At 41.0% G+C, this 24,625-nt stretch overlaps 2 protein-coding genes across 2 annotated transcripts; both read left to right on the top strand.

Annotated features, from left to right (window-relative positions):
* Positions 1-348: 348 nt before the first annotated feature.
* LOC311272301 (uncharacterized protein) lies at positions 349-12,177 on the top strand (the record flags this gene model as incomplete). Its single annotated transcript, XM_084378646.1, has 17 exons — positions 349-729; positions 1,025-1,159; positions 1,372-1,615; positions 2,591-2,794; positions 2,899-3,089; positions 3,288-3,387; positions 3,475-3,603; positions 3,871-4,010; positions 5,690-6,269; positions 7,754-8,103; positions 8,181-8,315; positions 8,849-8,986; positions 9,089-9,194; positions 9,284-9,484; positions 9,875-10,065; positions 11,851-11,950; positions 12,043-12,177. The coding sequence occupies exons 1-17, from the start codon at positions 365-367 to the stop codon at positions 12,175-12,177; spliced, it is 3,444 nt and encodes a 1,147-aa protein (XP_084234772.1). The 5' UTR covers positions 349-364.
* Positions 12,178-17,099: 4,922 nt separating this feature from the next.
* LOC311272906 (uncharacterized protein) lies at positions 17,100-19,195 on the top strand. The gene is made up of 4 exons (XM_084379650.1): positions 17,100-17,123; positions 17,213-17,251; positions 17,499-17,608; positions 17,841-19,195. The coding sequence occupies exons 3-4, from the start codon at positions 17,499-17,501 to the stop codon at positions 18,721-18,723; spliced, it is 993 nt and encodes a 330-aa protein (XP_084235776.1). The 5' UTR covers positions 17,100-17,123; positions 17,213-17,251; the 3' UTR covers positions 18,724-19,195.
* Positions 19,196-24,625: the final 5,430 nt, after the last annotated feature.

Genomic DNA, 24,625 nt, shown 5'->3' with positions numbered 1-24,625 from the left:
GACAAATTAGACCACAGACTTCCATCTGGTAAGGTTTTGTCCCTGGGTCCCACATCTGATTTTGCTTCTGGATGTTTTTTAAACACAAAGTGTTTGAGTCACATGACCCAAACAGTTAGACATGTTTTCATTGTGTTACTCATGGATGGGATTATAAACAGTGAAAATAAACCCTTCACAAGCACCAGCCTCCACGTTGAGAACCTGATTCAAGCCATGTCTCCTCTATAGGCGCGCTGCGCATAGAGGCGACTACACATGTTGTCCTTCCCACAGGTGGAGTCACGTGTCTCGTCTGGCTGTATGTATGTATATAACTTCCTTCTCATTCTGCAGAGGACACCGATCGCACTCGAGAGACATCATGTCGCTGAGACCTGCACACGTTGCATCTTTGATTTGTCTGATCCCTCTTCTCCTGTCGGCACCGGGACGCGCAGCGCGCTACACAGCGGACTGGACCAGCCTGGATGCCAGACCTCTGCCCCAGTGGTACGACGACGCCAAGTTTGGGATCATGATCCACTGGGGCGTCTTCTCGGTCCCCGGCTTCGGGCAGTACTCGGAGTGGTTCTGGTACTGGTGGGCGACCGGGAGATCAGCAGAAGTTGCATTCATGAAGGAGCACTACCCTCCAGGTTTTAAATACACGGATTTTGCGCCTCAGTTTCGCGCAGAGTTCTACAACCCGGATGACTGGGCAGATACGTTCAAAGCCTCTGGAGCCAGGTATGACCACGCGATCTCTTCCTGCTTCCATCAGGAAAGTCCTGTTACAATGTGCACTAACCTGTTGCAGCCATGTACCCGGCTGTGTTTTGCTGCTGTGGTCCCTTGTGTTTACCAAGGCCGCACCTGCAGGGTTCATGTCCATGCTTGCTTGCAGGCTTTGTTATCCAGGACATAATGACCAGAAGAAAAATATCTATAATATTCAGCACATAATTATTTGTCTTTTAAAAGTCAGAATACTTGTAACAGAATAGTGGAGCACTTTTATATGTAGTCTCCATTGTCTTTACAGGTACATTGTATTGACAACCAAACACCATGAAGGATTCACAAACTGGCCCTCAGCCGTCTCTTGGAACTGGAACTCGATGGATAATGGTCCTCACCGGGACCTGGTGGGAGAGCTGGCTGTAGCTGCTAGGAAGCGGTGAGGAGGTCCGGAGAAGGAGGCTGCATCTATATTCATTCATTTAGACATTTTATTACATAAAGAGATTGCCTACTGACAAGGCTGTAGTAAAAATAAAGGGAGACATTAAGTATTAATGAGATATGATGTGAGTAATGGTTGGTTTATAAAGGAAAATCTCTCAGGAGTCAGGGTTCAGAGCTTGACTGAAGTGTGCATTCACCCTACAGGTCACTGCGCTTGGGTCTCTACCACTCCATGTATGAATTCTTCAATCCCCTCTACTTGGCGGACCGAGCCTCCGGATTCAAGACTCAGAATTTTGTTGCTTTCAAGACTCTTCCAGAGCTATTGAACCTCGTGATGTCGTACAAACCTGATCTGATCTGGTCTGATGGGGACTGGGAAGCACCTGACACCTACTGGAACTCCACCCAGTTCTTGGCCTGGCTCTACAATGACAGCCCAGTTAAGGTGAGGGAGCGTTTACAACAACAGAGCCCCGTTTGTTAAATCACATGCTGTGAGCATGAGGTGGGCCTAAGTTGAATCATGAACAGAATTTTATCAAATGTGAGAAAATGACTTATGCAGCTGGGCTGGGTGATATGGCCTTATAATAATAATAATAATAATAATAATAATATCAATATCAATATCAATGTTGCGGCAATATTGTTGGGACGACTCACAAAATATTAATGCACATGGTGATCAACTAAATCTGTATAGAAGTCGGCAGGAGGAGAGCTAGTTAACTGTTGTCAGCCGGCAGGCAGCAGAGTCCTGCAGTGTGTTTGGCTAACGGAGCTAACAGCTAATGGAGCTAAACACACAGCGGGACTGAAAGTCTTTGTTACAAGGAACATTTGGTGTTTAACAGTGAACTGAGGTTTAATGTGACAACAAAACAAGTTTGATTCCTGGAGTTTTACTCCGTCTTTGAGTTTTAGTTCTTCTTTAAGTCAAGACCAGCTTAAGGTTTTTTTTTGTTGTTATTAGTTACTCTTAATCTAATTAATGAAAAGATTGCTTACTTTCCATGATGTCTTTTCTAGCAGATTCGACAATGTAGGCTAATACTTTTCTACTATTTAGTAATGATATAAATTCCCGTCTTTTTCCATCTATTGCAATCTACCAGTACATGTTTAACAGTTTTCATTTTTATGACACTGTGTGCGTTTGTCCAATTGGATGCTTGCCTATTTCATGGAGTGTTTAATTTAACAACAAGGTTAGTTAATAAATGTACTGAAGTACTTAAGCAGAGAACAGTTTGGAGCGTTTTTGATGATAATAAAGTAAAGAAAGTACATTTTGACACATTTGGCACGGTTTGCGTTCACTTTGGGACAGTTGAAATTGTTTTTGGCTAAGATGGAGAAAAAGGTTAGTCTGCCGTCCTGGTAGTTCTTCATTCTGTAGTTAATCTCTTGTGTTTTTCAGGATGAGATTGTTGTCAATGACCGGTGGGGTAAAGGCTGCTACTGCAAACATGGCGGCTACTACAACTGTGCTGACAGGTACTCGCCTGGCAAACTTCCAGACCACAAATGGGAGAAATGCCAGGACCTTGATGCCTTCAAGTCTTGGGGCTACCGAAGAAACATGAAGCTAAGCGACGTCATGGACCTGCCGTCCGTCATAAAAGTGAGAGGTCACAGTAGGCCACCGCCTACAGCTGATGTTTGTCCGGTCATTTTGTGATGAATTATTCGCTGATCTTGCGTAATTCTAACACACTCTGTCCTCAGGACTTTGTGAGTGTGGTGGCGTTGGGTGGAAACTACCTGCTGAACGTTGGGGCAAATTCAGATGGCATGATTGTCCCGGTGTTTGAGGAGAGGCTGAGGCAAGTTGGTGTCTGGTTGGGGATTAATGGGGATGCCATCTATGCTTCCAAGCCCTGGAGGATCCAGAAGGAGAACACCACTGTCCCCGTATGGTGAGATTGAAATTTCTTTTTGTCGTTTTTTTCATTCCATTTCCTGCCGTTTACCTGAGAGCCAGGTCGCGGTGGCAGCATGCTAAGCAAGCTAGCCAAGACGTCCTCTCTTCCTAGCAACATCTTGTGATTTTGTGATGTAAAATAATGCAATACCTAAAGAAGCTTGCCTCTAACCGATGTTTGCTCTTATTATAGGTACACATCCAAAAACAGTACAGCGTATGCCATACTCCTCAGCTGGCCGCCCAAGCAACCATTTCAGCTCCCATCACCAAAGACCTCTACGGCCACAAAGGTAAGCCACAGGCCTCTTTACTTTAATTACACTTACCTTCATTTGTCATCAACATAAACTCTAGACGCTACTGCTCTACATCCACAGGTCACACTTCTGGACTATCCTAATGTACCACTGAAGTGGGCCCCAATGACACCGAAAGCTGGACTGACAATTCTGATGCCTCCGATGCCGCCGACTCCTGCCAACGCCTGGTGTTTGAAACTAGAGGGAGTAGCCTAGAGTCAGAGAGATGGAGCAAGATCGGGAGCAGGTCATTTTTTGGGTTAAGGGTCTGTTACATTTTATTTTCTGAATGTGTGTGTCTGTGTGTGTGTAATTGTATATTAGGTGGTCAATGGGATTTAACTCTCAGGGTGAAATAGGCACAGTGGGATGTAGAAAAGAGCCTTTTACACAGAGATTCTGCAATAGGCGTTGTATAGGCGAGCAACATAGGCTCACCTATACAACGCCTTTCTTTTTTTACACTTAACCTAGTACGGTAGCGCCGGCATGACGCTGCCCCAGTGTGCAATGTTTGTTACAGCTCTGTTACTGACTCTGTTGGCGGATCAGAGGCTAAACAAAACGTCCACCCGAGACGGCGAGGTGGAAGATTCCCGTCTTGAAAGGGCAGTGTAAAAGGGGCTAAGGAAACGTCAGACTTTCATGGTCAAATGTGAATTGTGGCATGTCTTTCAGAGTTAATTAATTAAAGGGTAACTATGTGACATTCACTGCCGCTAGATAACACTAGAGCCAAACAAATGCCTGCCTCGTTCAGTCAAAAGTACTAAGATGGGAAAAAAAGAAAGAAAGCGGCATCTGAACACACGCTGCTCTCATAAACTCAGGTCAAACTATTTGCAGTGTAAGCAGTGCTGATCAAATATGAATCAAGATTCTGCCACTGCAACGCCTCTTTCTCACCTCAAATGTTTTCAGAGCCATATTTTAGTGTAAGTTTTAGCTATAACATGAGAAAATGTCTTGTTGAGCAGATCTGCAGGGAGGACAGGGAGGGACTAGCACTAACATGAAGATTAAAACACACAGAAGGAATGTGACGTCTTTCTCTGTTCAGGACTGTTCATTAATCCACTTTATCTTTACATAGCAAATAGTTGTTTGCTGCTATATTAAAGGGGCACTATGTAGTATTGGAGAAGAAATTCTACCTCTCTTCTGATTCAAATTGCTTCCCCAAAAATACACGGTGCACCTTTTAATGTTCAAAATGTTATATATGTGAAGCGGCAATCGCAGGTGTGTTTATGGACCTCACTGCCTCCCAGAGATCCAGTGTCGCCTGTGTGACGTCAGTCAGTTGGATGGGTATCTTGCCTTTAAAGAGGAATCGTGATTGTATTAAAATGTGGTTACAAATACAAACCAAATTGTTTTTTTATATGGTTTCTTAAATAAAATTAATCATGTCTACAGTATACTTGTGTGTGTGTGTCCATGCGTGTGCAATAGACATTGTAGATGTTATCGTCCTGTCTCTTGTTCATTTTAACTGTATTTCCTGGGATGCAGAGCCAAAGCTGAGACAATAAAACATGATTTTGAAAATGATGACACACTAAATATTCAGGGGAGTGAACTCCTGAAACTTCCTGTGTTTCTTGTTCTGTATCAGACGCTTTATTGCTCAAATATAAATGAAAATAGATCTTTTTTATAGCAGCCATTTTGACATGAGGTAGGGCAAAGACAGGTGATACTAATCACATTAAAGGGACGCTATGTAGTTTTTAGAATTTTAATATTAACAATATTAATGAGGCAGTAATGGAAACTCTTAGAAATGTTAATTTTTTTACCATAAAAGAAAAAAAGAAGCTGTTCTCAGAGGAGGATAAGGTCCCAGAACACTGTTTGAAGTTAGAAAGGTGGCAGGGTCCGCCACATATAAACACAGTACAACAGTATGAAATTGTGTTGTCCTTTAAAGTCAGTTTGTTTATTCAGTCTTCTGATTAAAATTTCTTCCCCAAAACTACATCGTGCACCTTTAATTAAGGCTCTAAACCTGAACCTTCATTAAAGTCATTTGTGTTTATCTTCTATTTCCTGTGAGTCCAAATGGCTGCTATGAAAAAGGCATGTATGTGTTATTTAAAATACATACAGTACATACAGTATGTGCCTCGTGTTAAACATGTATCAATGGCAGAAGGTCCATGGTGGAAGAAGAAATCGCGCAGCCAACTGAGGAGGGCGACAATAAGCCTTCGTTAGTCTAATATGCCATGAAACCACAGAAGAAGAAGAAGAAGAAGGATTATTTACGACTTTGTTTTGCTTCTGGCAGAAAGCGAGTGTGTGCGGTGCTCCTCGGGAGTCCCCGCCGGACCGAGCGGTGTCACATGGGGAAGTCGCCGGACTTAAGTGACTTTGAGCGGGGGATGATAGTGGGAGCCCGGCGCGCCGGCTGCAGCATCTCGGAGACAGTGAGCCGGCTGGGCTTCTCAAAGACCAGCGTGTCTCGGGTTTACAGGGAGTGGTGTCAGGAGCACAAGACCTCCAGCCACCGGGGGTCCTGTGGGAGGAAGCGCCTCGTCGATGACAGCGGTGAGAGGACGATGGAGAGCGTGGTGGAGGCGAACAACCACGCGACGACCGTGCAGATCCAGGCTCTGTACAACAGCAGCGGGCACGAGAAGCCCATCTCGCTCAGGACCACCCGGCGGACCTTGAAGCGGCTCGGGTACAGCCACAGGGCTCAGCGCCGGGACTCGCTCGTCATGGCCGGGCTGGAGGCTCTGGCTGTGTACGCATCCTGCCCCGAACAGCTGGACACATCATCCACAGATGTTGTGGGCAGCAACGGGGATGAGGCGGTTCACACCTCCACGGACCTTGTGTGCGGTGATGACCCGGGACCAGAGACCGTGATAGGCCGACCTTGTTCCCGAGTGGAGTCCTATTAAAAAACAGAGTTACCTATGGGTGCATGTGTTAATATGTCCAAGCAGTATACATAATATAATCAGAGTGCTGGAAGAATACAAATAAAAAGGAACACGCATTTAATTTAAATGAGAAAATAAATAAAATCACATTGTTTTTTTGGCATATGCCTGTCTACCTTTAGGGCCATGTTCAAATAGGCCTGGGGGGATCTGAATATTGTTTTGGAGTGAATCAATTTAATTTTTCTTTTCTTTCTTTTTAAAAAAAAAAAAAGAATTTATTTTATATAGTAATTGATCTACATCTAGATTTGCACATTCTGTTGCCAATCGTTACACATTATTTTAAGGTGAAATAAAATGTTTCTGTAAGATTTTGTCCTTATAAACTGTCCTTATATAATATTGTTGCCTATCTACAATGAAATTTCAGATAGTTTTGAAGTTTTCTAATTAGAAATCTGAAAAATATTCAATACATACTCTAAGCTTCCCCAACACATTATTTAATACTGGAAATATTCTGTTAAAATTTCCCAATGAAACTATCTTTACTTATCGACACAATATTTCTAAAAAATTACACGTTGGTATGATATATGACATCTTTATGAAGGGAGGCCCAAAAAAGTCTCCCTGAGGACGAATGTGATCTCCAGACATTTCAGATGGGCCATAATAAACCGGAATGAATCACAGTCTTAAAGGTGCTCTGTGTAGTTTTGGGGAAATATTTATAATCAGAAGAGAAAAATCATCATGGACTGAATGTAATGCCTAAACAAGCAAACTAAATAAATAAACTTGTTGAATCATGACTGAATAAACAAACTGACCACACAATTTGATACTGTTTTACTTTTACATGTGGCGGACCCTGCCACCTTTCTAGCTTCAAACAGTGTTCTGGGGACCTTATTTTCCTCTGAGAACAGCTTGTTTATTAACTCATGGAAAATATAAATATCCCTGAGTTTGTGTAATTATCTCATTAAAATAATAATAAATATGGGATGTTGACATCAAGCAGGTCGTTGCCGGTGTGACGTCAGCAGGACTGTATGTACCATTTTCAGGGAATTTGGGTGATTTATTTAGTAACAATCCACACAGTGATTTCTTGTAATCTGGATGTTATAAATGTCATCTTGTAGATGTGCACGCTGTGTCTGTATGCGGATATGCCCTGTGTAACACTCATCTGTTAAATAAAGTTGTAATAAAAAATTAAAAAAAATAGCCAGAGGGGCAGTCACGTGACGCTTCATGTGACTACAGTCATATGATGGAAACATTGTGTTTACCTGAGGGGTAGAAAGCAGGTGAAGTCCCAGTTTAATGTAGAAACCGGCAGTGGAGCAGTGTGACGGGACCGCAGGCTTGTTGCTGAACACATACCAGCTCTAAACCGACTTTAGCTTCGTATTAGCATCACGGTGTAGCTGGAGTTAGCATTAAGCTAGCCCGTCGTCATGCTAGCTCCAGTGGTTTTGGTCTTGGCTCTGGTGTCTCAGGCTGCGGCTCGGTACACCGCCGACTGGACGAGTTTGGACGCCAGGCCGCTGCCGTCATGGTACGACGAGGCCAAGGTGGGGATTTTTATTCACTGGGGGGTGTTTTCTGTGCCCGGGTTCGCCAGTGAGTGGTTCTGGTGGCGCTGGCAGGGCAAGCAGCCCCCGGACCAGATGTGTGTGAGCTACATGTCCAAGAACTACCCGCCTGGCTTCAGCTACCCGGAGTTTGCTCCCCAGTTTCACGCTCAGTTCTTCAACCCGGGGGACTGGGCGGACATATTCAAGGCTTCTGGTGCAAAGTGAGTGGATTTCACTTCCGGTATTGAAATGGTTCTTATTTTTAGACCTGCATCTAAACTGGTTTGTTCCACTGCAGGTATGTGGTCCTGACCGCCAAACACCACGAAGGATTTACTAACTGGCCGTCTCCACACTCCTGGAACTGGAACTCGGTTGATACTGGTCCTCACAGGGACCTGGTGGGAGATCTGGGAGAGGCGGTGCGCAACAGGTGGGCACCCAGATGTTTAGTATGAAGCTCAGGGACAGTGGTGTTTATAGCTGGTACTTAGGAAAGGTGCAGTGAATTAAAGAATGTTGCAGAACCTGATCTGCTCATCACACAGTTCACCAGCTGTTTCCTGGTGTGTGACATTAGCCTATCATCAGCCTATTAGCCTGTCTGATATGTGCCGATTTAAAAATGTTCTCTTATTTTCTTATTATAATGTAGAAAAAGAGGATATGGGTAATATAATTAAATTCCCAGTGAATTTCATTACTTCAGCTGATTGTTTTACTCTAAAATATCCTTCATCCGTTACATATCTTTGTCACAAGTGTTTGATAAACACATTTGATGGATCATTGCATAAAATGTGTGTGTATTGGCCGATATTTAGATATTGGTACTTTTTATCATCCCCAAAAATCAGTCAGGCTCTACCACAAATATCAGGGAAACGTCCAACACTACACAGTTTAAATATTGTGTTGTTGAATGTGCAGCTTTTACATTTTAATGTTGTTAATTTCCTCGTTAAGGTCATTGCACTATGGACTGTACAACTCCCTGTTTGAGTGGTTCCACCCTCTCTACCTGAAGGACAAGAAGAATGGATACAAAACGCAGGAGTTTGTGATGAATAAACTGCTACCAGAGCTTTATAACATGGTCGTAAGGTCTGTAGCACTTATGGGCTGATTTCCATACAAACATGTTAATTGCATGTAATAAAGTCAGACCTCAGTATGTTTTATCTTTGTCTTCCTCTTGTTTTGCAGGTACAGACCTGAGGTGATCTGGTCTGATGGGGAGTGGGAGGCACCTGACACCTACTGGAACTCCACCCAGTTCTTGGCCTGGCTCTACAATGACAGCCCTGTCAAAGTTAGTGTTTTTTCTTTTTAAAGCAGTACTTTCAGCTGTTAAGTATTTTCATATGGTTGCAAATACTTACCAGATCTTCCTTGTATCAGGATACAGTAGTGACCAATGACAGATGGGGAGCTGGCTGTGCGTGTAAACATGGTGGCTACTATAACTGTGAGGACAAATATACTCCAGGCCAGCTGCCCCAGCACAAGTGGGAGAAGTGCACATCTGTGGACAGACATTCGTGGGGTTACCGTCGAAACATGAAGATGAGTGATCTGATGGACTTGCCCACTATCATCGAGGTGAGGATATGTTATAGTATTATTTAGAATTGATTACCACGCCGGCTGTTTCTCTGCTATTATACATATAAATACAGATCATTCTGCTCTTGTACGGTACACAGCTGTCATGGACACATTTTTGTTACATGTGGTTTTACTATTTGCTAAAATATAAATCTGTGATAAAACCCAACATTCTCACAGGGATCAATCTGATCTAATGAGTGAAGTGTTGCTCTTATGATTAGTCAATTATCAGATCCATGTTTTGCTGTTACGATCACTTGTGTCTTTATTTTTCTCATCATTGTCAGTCATCATATGTTTCACTGTTTAAAAAGTTGCACAAGAACAACACTGAGATCACTCAGGCGTCTCTGACTGGTTCTCCTCCTCCTTCTTTTGCAGGATCTGGTTCACACGGTGGCTCTGGGAGGTAACTACCTCCTGAATGTGGGTCCCACACCTGATGGGATGATCCCTGCCGTGTTTGAGGAGAGGCTCAGGAGTGTCGGAGACTGGCTAAAGATCAACGGGGAGGCCATCTATGCCTCAAAACCCTGGAGGATCCAGACCGAGAACACCACTGTGCCAGTCTGGTAAGAAGCAGTTAGGAGTTGCTGATCTTGTCGTTCCTGTCGTTAATAACTGAAGGCACAATTTCCTCAAGTCTGTATAGAAGTGGTAAAGTGTGTCTCATGATGCATCACATGTTGTCTAGAGAACAGAGGTGGACTGAAATTAGTGTTAACGCACTCAATTTAAGTTTCACTCTGCTTTGGAAGAGCTGCTGCTGAGTAATCATGTTTAAGTGGTCGGGTCTGTAATCAAAAGGCAGATCTTTTGGATTTCAAATGTAACCGTATTTTGCAAAGTTGGCTGTACGGACAGAAAATCCATGAAATGCAAAATGAATCCACAGCTGGAATTGAAAGGAGATGTTGTGCTTATATTGTATGCGTCTTAACCACTCAGCTGCAGGGTGCCTTCAAATTGAGATCATTCATTTAAAGATCCTCTCCAGACATGATTTAAAATGTATATAAACAGTCAATACTGCACTCTCACAAAAAAGTTATCTTGTTAAAATCCTTGAAATTATGTCCACTCACCATCCCTTGTTAAAAATCCTGAATCTATGAATATGCACATTTCAAAGGTTTTACTTCAACTTACTTTACTGAAGAGTCTATTGTTAGTGCATGTGCATCGGAGGCTTCACTTGTGTACGCCAGGAACGGCTTACGAACCATTTGTGATGTCACAAATCATGATCTTAGACCCGCCTCTTAAAATCAGATTTTCAACCAGCGACAATGAATGCGCAAGCAGCCGTCTAGTGTCAAACTCTACACAGTGAAGCTCAAACATTCACCTAGAAAACTAAATGTTTGACTGGAGGGGAACTCTAAGATCTTTAAAAGCTCTAGTAATGAAAACGCTTGAGATAACTGATGAGAAATGGTGGATGTAACTGGACCTGCTCTTGACCCTCTGCGGTTTGCATCATCAACACACACACACAGTGAATCCTCATGTACTTGTAAGAAAGCTTCAATTTTATTTCCATTTCAACTCTGATTATCAGTCTTCTCACAAACAGAACTAAGTTTCGAGTTATAAATGATCATTCAGTCTGTGCTTCACCTGGCTCATCGCTGCAGGGTCGTGTCCTTTCGCCTTTATTTTTATCTTCTATACACATGACTGTTGTAGTAGTACATACAAAAATCAGTATATTGTGAAATTTGTTGTTATGTCTGTATTCAGTCCATCAGATCATTGACACAAACCCAAACAAGAATTTGTGGACTGGTGCGCTCAATCTTTAATATCAATCTTTTGTAAAAAATATATCCAAAACTAGAGAAATCACAGAAGCAAAACACAGCAACAGTCTTCTAACAGTGATACATGGCACAGACCTACAGTACAATTTACTGTGGATCTGTATATGATGACACTTCAGAATACAGATGTCATTGTGAAAGAGACTCAGAAGCGCCTCTACTGTCTGTGTAATGTTTTATTCTTTTATTGATAGGATCTGTAGCTTTGTTCATTTGTCTGCTGACTTGTCATGTGGACAAGAACTGACTTCAAGGTGTTGTTAAACTCATCTATAAAGTTATTGGTAAAACAATAGAAAGAGTTCCTTAGTTCTGCTTTATACTTAACAAGTCCTCAATACAAGCATATGAGACTGTCAACGACCCTACACATGTCCTCTAGGATTATTTAAAACATGTTATACAAATGTCGCTGTGTGCATCTGTTCGTGCCCTCGCTTGCCTTGAATCGGACCTTGAGGGATGATTCAAGGCAAGCAAGAACGATGATATTTTGAATTGAACTGATGCAAGTTCTCATCTCCGTCTCTCTAGGTATACATCTAAAGGAGCAACCGTCTTTGCCATCATGACAACCAAACCTCCCAAAACCACAGTGCAACTACTGGGACCTAAAACTTCAGCAGCTACTAAGGTAAAGGGACTGAGACAGTGACGCCTTTGTACAGATTATAAAGCCTCAAGTCCATACATGAAATGTAAGAAACTGATTTTTCTTTTGTCCAGGTGAACTTGTTGGGTTATCCACAGCCTTTATCCTGGTCCCCAGTCAGCCCCCGTGCTGGCCTTATTGTCCTTTTGCCTGAACTTCCCTACTCCCCCGGTCGGGCCTGGACACTCACACTGGAAGGTGTCCAGTGAGCCTTACACCCTGGAAGTCAGGGTCAGACCTCTACAAGGCTTAATGTTTAGAATCCATTTATCTCAGGATAACGGGAGGTTAAGGGGAAACTTGTGTACTTTGCTTGAAAGACCAGCGCTTGTGTCACTGTTAAGTATTTTTTCCAAAATGAAAATAATGAAACGCTCTTCTTGAATGATTCCTTTGTCGCTTGGAAGAGTGAAGGGTCACCCCGTCTGAATTGTGCTCTTTTTGTAATCATTTATGAAAGAAAAGGGGAATCTGCTGTTCAGTGTGCAAAGCTTTCCGGGCATCTTCTCAGCGGTTTTAAAAATGATTCAAGTGGTTACTTTCAAAATGAATAGTTTATATACAAAGCACTTTTTTTATTTTTTTGCTGTCTGCTTTTAAAATGTTTGAATAAAAGATGAGTTGATGAATGAATGGTTGTTTGTTCAGTATATTTGTGGTTTTAAAGGTTCATGCTACCCTGACGAAAAGCGACACATTTTTAGATCTAAATCAATGTAACAACATAATAAAATGCTGTTGGTCAGGATCCATTTTCTTACATCTGTCTGTGTCCTTGGCTTGCAGGGTTTTTGAATCCCTCAAAGCAAATCGAGAAACAAAGCTGCCTTTTTAATGTTTCTAATGGAACGTCAAGCATCCTTCAGTGCTCTCATGTTGAGCTCTGACACAATTGCCTCTAAATTCAAATCCCATCCGAGTTTCTGTCGTCTCAGATAAGATGTACAAACCTTTAGAGGTGCTCAAGTACGACAAAACAACTTCTTTGTTTGTACTACATCATACGGACATGATTGGGCACTTTTATTTTCAGCAACTAAATCAAGAGCCTCAGGTGACATTATTCATTCACCTCCCACACTACTATATTTGAAGTCCTGAGCTTTGGTTGTAGTCTGCTTCTCGTACCCCGAGGCTACTGCTGCGTGTTTTTAGTCCCGGGTGGACACTTCATCTTCAGTAACAGCGGGCTGGATTCATGAGTACAGTTCTTCACCACGGCTATTGTGTGAAGGGACAAAAATATCCTCTCAGTGTGTCAGCCTGAGTTTATTCCTGACTGGGAAGAGGATGCCCTTGGGGATTGTGCTTTTGACTCAGAATGCCTATGCTAAATGTTTCTCTTTTCTTTTAACCTGCTTGGTATTTGCATTGGAAATTCTTACAGGCAGAGAGAAAGAGAAATGGAAATTCTTCTGGACAATTCTTCTCTTTGACCCTTGTTTTGCATTTTTAATGGATGCTGCCTGAGCTGCAAAAAATATCCATCTATTATGTTATTTATTGTTGTGGTCGGACTTAAAGCAATACCACAGTGTAAAAATAGTACTACGATGTCCGGCCTCTGAACCTACTATTGAGGGTAGTAGGCCTCTTTTAACCCATATCTATATGGCTGATAATCACTGATATCCAAGTTTAAAAGTAATTCATTTTTTAATGTATTTAACACATTCAGATTGTTTGAATGTTTTATTTAACAAAACACCAAGTTAACTGTGCAGAATGGACAAAACAGTGATTGTTGATGTCATAATTCACCCTTACTTGTTTACTGTCATCAAACCAGATTACTGTGACATGTTATATATATTATTTCAGCTTTATACAGAGAAAAAAACTCAATCTATTTCCTTTATTGTTGTTTTTTTGACTGTAGGAAATTCTGCAGAAATTGTCTAAATTAGAGTAGGACAAACTTGCAAGAATATTGAATACGGGTCCACCACATATTGATTTAAAGTTAATGTGGATTATGGCTGCGACTGACACTTGTTTATTTATTATCTTTATTATCTATCAATTAATCTGTTTATTTTTGTAGTCAATAAAATATGAGTAGCTTGTGAAAAATGCCAGGTATAAACAGCAAATCCTCAAATTTGAGCAAATGTGTGGATGTTTTTTCTTGATAAATGATTTAACAATTAATCATTGTTCAAATATAAACCTATATAGATTAGCAATTATAGCTGGCAGTTAAATAAACAATTTCATCACATTTCTTATGCCAGAAATCTTATTTCCAATAATATGTGTTAAAAATGTGGACTGCAAAGCTCTGATCTCATCTTTGAATGGTGGATTTTGAATTTTAAAGGTTGTAGCAGTGGTCACCTTCATCTTGATCTCTAACATTTATCTTTATGATTCCACACCGGCATTTTGATTCTCGATGTTGTCAGCCACCGATCACAGACAGTTACAGCGTTTATTCTACCAACACATTGAAATCAATCAGTTATAAAACTAAACACAATTTATTATCTGAGTCTCATCTTGTAGACAGGTATGTTACTGATCTATTTCGGTAGGTTTACTGTGCACACGTTTCATGATGATATCCTGAAGGACCAACTGGATTTTTTAAAGTTGTAGTGCACGACTGAGCTCCATCAGTCGTACGTTTCCATTTCATGACAGCTGTAAGGGTTGAAAATGACCAAATATGGAGATGTTTATCAGAGGACAGCGGGGTGATAACATCAGCTCCTCCTTCCTCATTCTAGAGTCCTGCCTCTTAACAAAAAAACTTCAAGCAGAATAAGGTCCTGCTCATCTACTCCTACCTCTCCCCATGCAATAAAAAAGTGTACAAACCTGAGCAATAACTTCAACATCATCGAAAAACAATTCAAACAAATGTCCTTCCACATTGGAGTAATGTTGACTTTGTGTTTACAAAATCTTTTGATAACCCCAAGTCTAGCTCTCCTCCTACCTTACAGGCCTTGAAAGAATCACTGACACAGCTTGGGAATTCTGGCCTTGGTCTCAAAACATTTTCCGCTTTGACGAAAAGGGACAAAACTTTCAGTGCCACAGCTGCTTGTCACAGAGGAAGGTTTCAAATGTTTGTGTTAATAACGACTTTGTGTCTCAACAGGGAGGAAGCAACAGCATAATAAGGGACAGGAGCATTATTAGCAATTATTAGTCAATTATCAAACCATAATCAATTAAGAACAAATGTTTGTCCTCTAACACTTGATTTTCTTGGCAGCTGATTGGAAAAAGGATGACGACTTGGAATGTATATTACATCAAAAACGGAGCAGTGTTCTGTTCTTTTTCCTCCACATGATATAAAGTTAACTTGTTTGCAGACGATCTCCTGTTGTATCTGATTGATTATCATTTATATATTATCACATTTTATAGACCAAATCCTGCTTTTAACACAAAAACAGCTGATAGTGAAAATTATTGTTATAATCATATGGTGATTGAATTTATTCTATACATCTTTACTATGTGTTATGTGTATACTTTAGTTAACCCTTAAACACGTGCAGGTTGTTATCTAAAACACTGCACAACACTGAATATATTTAAAATATCCGTAACGTATATTTCTATAAAACCACAGGTTGTGTGTTGTGTCTCTGTTGTGAACGATCACGCAGCTTTAATTACTACACTGTCTTGTTGGAAGTGTTTTAACTGTTAATACATGTAGATGAAGAACAAAAACTGACTGGTGAGAATTACAAACATGGCCGGTGCAATTAAAGGAAAAAGAGCAGAAACATCTGGGATGTATTTATAAATCGCAGGTAAAACAAAAAGCACAGAGAATCGTGTTTGATCTGGCTCATCCCCTTTATAAATAATCCATTACACTGCCCTCTGGCCGATGCTACAGAGCCGCTGCAGCAACCAAGAACATTTACAAAAAGTCGTTCGTACCAAATACAGTAACATTGCTGAATTAGTGAACATCATTCACACTGGAATCATGTTCATTATTCTTGTCTGTAATGTGCTTGTTAGTTATTTATTACTGTATGTATTGTATTTCTGTAATTCTGTATTTACCAGAATGTGTTTTTTAGCTAGCCTGTGAAGCAGGTCAATAAAGATTATCATTATTATTATTATTATTATTATTATTATTATTATTATTATTATTGTTAGTGTAAGTATTAATAATGTTGAGACACTTAAGTTGATTGTACAGTATGAGGAAGTGACGGGGCATTTACTGACCGCTGTACCAACCCATTAACTGGAAACCAGTCATCAAACCACTGATAACAGCTGATCTGTTTAACATGATGCAAGTCTGAAACCACAGCGGCTGGTGTCTGATCACAACCATCAACAAAACAGAAGTCTTTGCCTTATCTCTGTTCAACACACCAAACAACACATCAACGCACTGATCAGTTTGATCTCTAATGTGCTGACTGATAAGGCCTCTATTAGAGGATCTAATTATGCCAAAGTTACATGCGCTTTAAGTGTTTTAGTCTCTGACAGGTTCAGGTTGTTATTCTAAGTTTCATCTCAGAAACAACTCCTATAGAGAGAAACTTTCTTGTTAAAGAGTAAAAACCACAAACAGCTGCTGTGTCACTCCCACTAACTCCACCAGACTCCATTTGCAAAAACAGTAATTTATCATCATACAACTATTCATTCAAACTCAACAGACACAAAATAAAACTCACCAAAACGATCTTTGTTCACCACTGTTCCAAGCACCACTGACTCTGGTCGACAAGAAATAAGATTCACTGTGTTCACAGTGACCTGATCACACCAGGACTCTGGTCTACAGGTGAGGCCAATTCGAAAACGCCTTGCAAAAGAATGTTATTGATGGAGACAGTGGTGGGACTGACATCTTGTGCTGACAAGTTGGGAATATTTCAACTTCTACAAACTGCTGGGAAAACTATCATCTGAAAACAATTATCGCATAATAAGGTTCATCATATGAATAAGGGTTAACTGAACATGACCAAATATGGATATGTTTAGAGGACAGCGAGGTGAAGACATCACTGCCATGACAGCAGCTTCTCTTCTGTTCCTCATTTTAACGAACTGCCTCTTCTTCGCTTCTCTTTATAAAAACCTGCTGAATAATCGTCCTCAGTGATGCCTCCACCTCTCCAGGCTGAGACAACACAGACCTCCACCTGAGCAGGTAAAATACCACCAACAGCTGTTTGTTCACATTATCTGCTTTCACAGTGCTGCAGTTTTCATCCTGGCGGTTTTGTTTGTCTGTTTCAGTTTGTAGAGACGATCAGACTGTTGAAAACAGCAGTGAAGGTACATAACTTTAACATCATTGTTTTATCAGCTTGTTGGAGTTTTCTGATTAACTGTGAGGTCAACAAGGGTTAAAAACTGCAGAAGATGAACCAGTGACTGATGAACTGTTCTCTGGACAAGAGTAATGAACTCTGAGGGCTATAGTGGATGCTGTCATCACTGTAGACTGATGCTGCTCTTAATATGCTGATGTTCCGATGTTCTGATGTCCTGATGTTCTGATTTAACCCTGCCTGTTGTCCAGATGAATCCTCTTTCCTGTATGATGCTGGTGTTCCTGCTGTCAGCTGGCTGCAGTTTGGCTGATGTTGACCTGAACTGGTTGACTCAGGTTGTAGAAGGCATGAGAACCAAGTGAGTGGACATTTCTTAACCCAAATACCAAAAAACATAATGAGCTCCGGTTCCTCCGATCTGTCACGTCAGATCATTTTGATGAGGAAACTCTTCGAAATTGTTGGATGACAGATCAGATCCTCTGTGAATACAACTCTAGTTTTCTTATGAGCTGAAGTTCAGTATAAACCTTCACTCTGTGGCACATCTTCTCAGCTGTGTGTGTTTTTGAATCTTTTACCTTCGACAGGTACAGAATAAAGGGACAGTTCTGTCTGGCTACAAATATCCCAAAGAACGTCAACCCAATGGACCTTTATCAAGACCACAAGGATGATAGTTACATAGAACATGTTAATGACATGCTTAACGACGGTGTATACACAGACGACAATGTGGTCATAGCCAGACCTGCAGGACCGGTACATGCAGAAGCTCAAGTTCTGAGCCACTTGGGACAATTGGAGCAGAACAAGGAGAATAACGTCCTGCTCATCTATTCTTACCTCTCCCCATGTGGAGAAAAGTGTACAAACCCACACAACCCCAAATACAACATCCTCAATCCAATAAAAACAAAAATAATAGATCAACAACAGAATGTTCAACATTGGAGTAATGTTGTCTTTGTGTTCACAAGAGTCTTTGATGCCCCCGGGTATGGCAAGCTGCCAACCAAAGAGGATTTGGAAGAATCACTGTACCAGCTTGGGGAAACTGGGCTTGGTCTCCGAAACATTTTCCGCTGCTACAAACCGGTAAATTTAGAATTTCAATGCCACAGCTGCTCATCACAGGGGTCCGTTTCAAATGTCTGTGTTGATAACAACTTTGTACCTAGACAGAGTGGAAGCAGCAGCCCAGTCACAGACAGGAGCAGCAGCAGGGACAGGAACAGGTACATCAGCAGGAGCAAGGACAGGAGCAGGAGCAGGAGCAAGGACAGGAGCAGGGACAGGAACAGGTACATCAGCAGGAGCAGGAGCGAGGACAGGAGCAGGAGCAAGGACAGGAGCAGGGACAGGAGCAGGAACAGGAGCAGGAACAGGAGCAGCATTATTAGCAGTAAGAGAGGCAGATACAACAGTCTGAGTGGAAGCAGCAGCAGTAGACTTGGCAGATGGGTTAGATGAGTTCTGGTTTCTGATATGATTTAGTTGATACATCACAATCTGATCCAGCTAACTGAACTTGAGAGGATCTTGATGCTTAATGACGCAGTTTTTTCCTGAATTACAGATATCTGCATATCTCTATGAATATAAAGCTTCTGGATGTTTCTATTGTCCAACCACTTATCTGGGTGATTCGACCTGTTCTTCTTCCCGTTTGTTTAAAAACATCTGGACTCCTGTAAATGACCATACTAATGGTCTTACAGTCCCAGACTCATATTACTTGTCCATTACAACATGGTTGTGTTCCAGTGTGATTATCTGATTAAAACAGCTTTTTAAAATCATCCCTGATGTAAAAGCTTTGACATACTGCTACACAACGAATGTTACTTACATCTTAAAACGCCCTGTAACAAATTCTTTGATAGAAATGAAAACTTCTGAAGCGTTAAACATTTTAGTGAATCATCCTGTGACCAGTGACCTTACTGATGATCTCTGTGGACTCAACAATCATTTTATTTTCATGTAAAGACTGAAAGCCTGCATGTTCATTTTAAATAAAGCTTCAGCATCAAACCCCGTCTCTGTGTGACTTTCATCTCAATCAGCACCAATAAAGACCAACTATCAATTATGAGTCAATTATCAATACATAATCAATTAAGAACAAATGTTTGTCTTTTAACACTTGACTGATTTTCTGGCAGCTGATTGGACAAAGAATGACGATCATGCAGCTCCATTGAGACTTTCTACTTTTCAATGGTCTGACCTGTGATTGGCTCGTAGCACCTGTAGCTCCGCCTCCAGAGCTCGACTGCTCTCTCTCTGCAGCCTTAGCAACTCCTCCTGATTGGACAAAACACACATCAATCACATTTACATCCTAATGATCTACTCATTCAAATCTACATCAGCAGAACATACGATCTGTGAGTGATGATGATGATAATGATGATGAGGAAAGACCTCAGAGCAGACTGGTCATTTATCTAAGGTCCACTCTGATTGGAGCCCTGTGGATTAGGCTCATATTGATTGGCGATCAGATCATATATTGATGATTGAAGGGTTGATCGATTGTTTGTTTTTTTTGTCTGCACTGATATTAAAGATAATTTTATCTTTTCTGTCATAGTTTTAACCATTGCTGAGGTGGCTGCTACATTTGTTCACACCAAAGGGTCAATCACATTTACAGTTTTTACCCCTCCCCCCTCGTGCGGTGCCCTCTCGTGGTTGACATCTACCCCTCTGAAATGGGACCACCCTTCAGACACTCATACGTCATCAGTGGTCATTAGACATTTAACCCTGACACCAGCTAGCTGCTTCACTGTTTCTGTTTCAAAATGGAGTCTGAGTCAAAACCAAACCCCGCCCACCTCACAGTATGCCATCCATCAGGGGCAGTGTTTATTGGTCGGTGTGGTGCATTCTGGTTGTTGTAGGACACCACAGCACCTTTTCTCTGTTTTCTCTGCTCATGAAACAACAAGTTCAAAAGTATTTACGTCTTCCTGCTGCAGACGGACCAGATGTATATAAGAGCTGTCTGTACAGCTGTGAAGTACTTCTTTAACTGTGTGTTGAAGTGTGTGTGTGTGTGAAGTGTGATCTTGATCTCAGTGAGACTGTTTAAATAAAGGATTTTTATCCCCGCCAACACACAATTCCCTATTAATGTTGCATGGAGCACATCATCCCATTAGAGAGGATGACAACCAGCAGTGGCCGAGGAAGTGGAGGCAGGGGTCATGGACGTGGGGGGGTGACAGGTCAAGGAGCAGATGTTCATATGTTGAGGAGAAGATCTTCAAGCTCAAAGGATTGCACATGAGCAGGTCAGCTTCTAGAACATTACTGGTGCTTTCTTTCCTGATCAACACCACCTACAACTATTTGTGTTTGGCATGTGACCCAAACACACAAGTGCCCTAATCAGAATCACACATTTTGCCAAGTAGTTTTCACCATTTGAATTTGTGTTGGTAAACACAGTACGTAGAAAAATGTAAAGAAAGATAAAGGGCTGGTACTTAAAAATATAAACTGGGACATCTGTACAGTTTTGTCCAGGAGTGTCTAAAGTATTCACCATTGAAAGTGTGTATGTTCACAGTATGCTGAGGACAGTCGAGCTCTGCTCCATAAAAATATCTAATCATGTTGCTCATCCGTTGCTTTACAGGCCAGAATTCAAGGACTACGTTTGGAGCAATGCTGGAACTCTGCCTGACACCTTTTTATTTGTCGTTCTGTATTTACTCCTTGTTTTGTATTATCTCTAACTTGTTTGAATGAAGTCTTGAAATTGATGAATGCCCTTTCTTTACACTTCCAGCATAAACAACCATCCCATTACAGTTCTTACACTTTACATGATGCACTAATAATAACAACTGAATTAGGTAAGACTTGTTTATTCACATGTAAATAGATAACACAACAAAAATAGTAAACATTTTATTGTTTAGACAATATACAGTACAATTAGCATAAACAACTATATACAAGAAGGACATCCAGAGGAGTCCTGTTGATGTCGATGTTGTCTCAATCCTCTACTGACAGTAAATACAGCTTTTCAAAGACCTTGAAATTACTTTAAATTTATTATAACACCACAACTTGAGTTGCATTTTATGCAGTGACAAATATTCCTGAAAACAACCAGAAATAGTCTCTGTTACATCAGAATTGTGCCATTTACAGTCATTTCATTTTTACCAATTCTGCTTTTTGGGGGGGTTAGCAAAATGTCACTTTCAGAGTAATTTACATATTTTCACGTTCTCATTATTTTTACGATGCATTTGACAGTAGTGTGTACAAGCTCTACTTGCTGGACTTTTTGTTGTACACCTTAGAGTACCTGGCCTAAGAGAAAGAGTTCCATCAACTCTGCAAAAAGTATAAAATTACAGAAAACTGGGTAAGGATGGAGAACTGAATGGGTTTACAGGACATAAAGTTACATCTGAATGTGTTTATGGGGCATAAAATGTTATTGATTCTCTCAAAGACAACACAGGACTGTTGCTATGTTAAAAAAAAAAGAAGTCTGGGGTTAGGTGGGTGATGGGAAGCTTATGTGTTGGGTGGCAAGTGATTATTTATAGGGATTGTCAGGTGCATTCTGTGTTTCCCACATTTTACTGTGGTCAGCTGACAGTCAGATCATAAATTGAAATGCAAAGTCTATTTTCTTTTAAAATATCTTACTAATATGCAATAGTCTCAAGCATTAGGCTAACATGTGACTGCTAGGACCAGTACTTGAAGCATTTTCCTGGTGCAGCTAATGAAATGATGTCATTTCTTTTTGTATTGTATCCCTGCTGAGGAGCACATTCATGCACATACTGTAGAGCAAAACAACATGAAATGAAACAAGGAAATATCTATATATGAAATGTATCTGATCCATGTTGCTATCAGCATCAAGTTACACTCACATGTCGGAGAGAAACATCAGGGCATGGTTCTGTTGTGAACTGATGCTCAAGGCTGGAACTATAGGACACAGAAATGGGTAACATCAGCACATTTGTTAAACATCTAGTTCAAAGCCTATATGAAGTGTCACATAAGTACCATCTAACGACATCGGCTCACAAATACAATGCAAACTATATTCACAGACATATGCAATCGTCCCATGACCTCTGAACAGTGGACTTGGCCTTTCACATGTGTAGCACACAAGAAGTAGTCCGCCCCTCACATACAGCTCGTCTGGACAATGTCCAAAACAGCCCAGTGTGCATGTGTGAACACTGGTATATGGATCAGACCAGGGACGTGTTAACGTTGGCCTGCGTGTAAACGGTGATGTTACATGTAAATATGTTTCATACAGAAGTTGTCTATCATAGCTAGCTAGCTAATGTTACCTACAAGCTGACAATGCTAATGATGGGGAAATAAATACGACAGCAACATAAGGAGCTAGCTTTAGCTACTTTGACTACATAATGCAGAGTAATAATACATTTCCCCCAAACAAAACAAACCAGCTCATTACCTGTCCAACAGAGACACAGCTACCATGGCGTCTGTTTTCAGGCCTTCGACTCCATCAGTTGTCGCCATTGTTGAACAGCCACTCCAATGCTGACTCTCATTTCACCTCCAGAGCTATCCAACTTCTTTTTGTTTGTAGCCCTCTTGAGTTCGGTCTTTCTTTTCTTGCTCTTTTTAGCAGTGCACTCTGCTGTAGGTACAGCTGGTAATAAAAAGTGTGTATTTACTTTCTCTGCCATTCTTCTTCGTAAACAGCTCCAATGGTGCGGTGATTGGAGTGCGCAATGAGTGATGGGTGGAGCCAGCGCGGGCTGGGCAGGTAAGGACAGATTGATAGACAGCTAGACTGTCCATACAATATCTTCGGGCTGATAATATTGATTGGATGAAGTTTTTACAGCCCATTTTATATTTTGATTGCTGTCTGGATGTTAAGCGATTGCATACAAATACAATAAAAAATATTTCTGAACAGAATTACCAGCCCCAGCTTTAAAGAAGACCCAGTATCTGTTTTTGTTTCTGTGGTATAGGCTCGTGTATGAAAAAGATCTTGAAGGTTAAAAAGGTCAAAGTCTGCACCAACAGAAACTCCTTTCCCCCACAGTAAACACTGCTCCTGAAACACCTCGTCAGCAGTCCCGCCTTTAATTCTGTGACTTTGTGACATCCACTACGTCACCATGTCACAGAATAAAACTATGAACCTGAAAATGAGCATAATGTGTCTCCTTTAAATTTATCTTGAGAAAATGCCACTAGTTTGGACTCTCCTAGCACAGCTGTCATAAAGGCCATACATTTTACTTTTTCTATCTATTAAAGGAATAGTTCAACATTTTGGGAATTTTGCTTATCTGGTTATTGGAGGAGAAGATTGATACCACTCTTATGTCTGTTGATATGAAGCTAAAGCCAGATCTGGTTAGATAAGCTCAGCATAGACTGGAAACAGGGGGGAGCACTCATACTGTCAAACTATCAAAATGTTGAACTTTGGCTTAAAATCCATGAAAAAAAATCAGAGTTAAAGCAAAGAAAAGGAACTTGAAAAAGAGAGTTGGTTGTTGAGTCTCATCCCCAGGTCGTCAAATACTGCCACTGTGGTGGGAGTCTAGAAAATCAACTATCTTTCTCTAGGAAATTACTTTTTATGGCTTTAAGCAACACTTAAATCCAAAATGGCAGAAAGGTTTGAGTTTGTTTGTTTGTATTGCCAAGCCGCTGTCAATCATACCACACCCACACAGTCCTGAGGGAGTGGATGAGCTGAGTCTTTGATCAACTCTTCATAAATAATAACCAAGAAAATTTTATATCCAAACTTTTCCAAAACACTTTTGACGGTTGCTTATAAACCCATGAATATTTAAAGGATCAATTCACCCCAAAATCAAAAACACATATTTCCCCTCATACCTGTAGTCCTATTTATCCATCTAGATTGTTTTTGGTGTGAGTTGGCGAGTTTTGGAGATATTGACTGTGGTGATGTTTGCCTTCTCTCCAATGTGATGGAGCTTCATGGCACTCAGCTTGTGGTGCTCAAAGCGGCACAAAAATACATTTGAAAAACTCAATGACCCAGTTACTCAAAATAATCCACAGAATTTGTTATGAGCAGTTTCAGGTAGGAACTAGTTTCTTTCTATATCAATGCAAAAAGGAAGCATGTATCTCCTCATAGACGAGAGGCCAGCTAACTAAGCTAGCTAACGTTACAACTCAGCCGCGGAGGCGAGAGACTAGTTCACAATAGATGTGCGCTCTCTCTGGCTGCTATCTATGAAACTTGACAAGTCACACCAAAACAAGCCAGGTGGATAAATATCACTACAGGTAAGAGGAAAGATATGCGGTTTTGATTTTTGGGGGTGAACTGTCCCTT

This window comes from Pagrus pagrus, assembly GCF_965226575.1.
Source record: "Pagrus pagrus genome assembly, chromosome: 17".
Classification (NCBI taxonomy): Eukaryota; Metazoa; Chordata; class Actinopteri; order Spariformes; family Sparidae; genus Pagrus; species Pagrus pagrus.
Note: the sequence above shows the minus strand (reverse complement) of the source record. Positions and strands in the feature narration are given on the sequence as shown.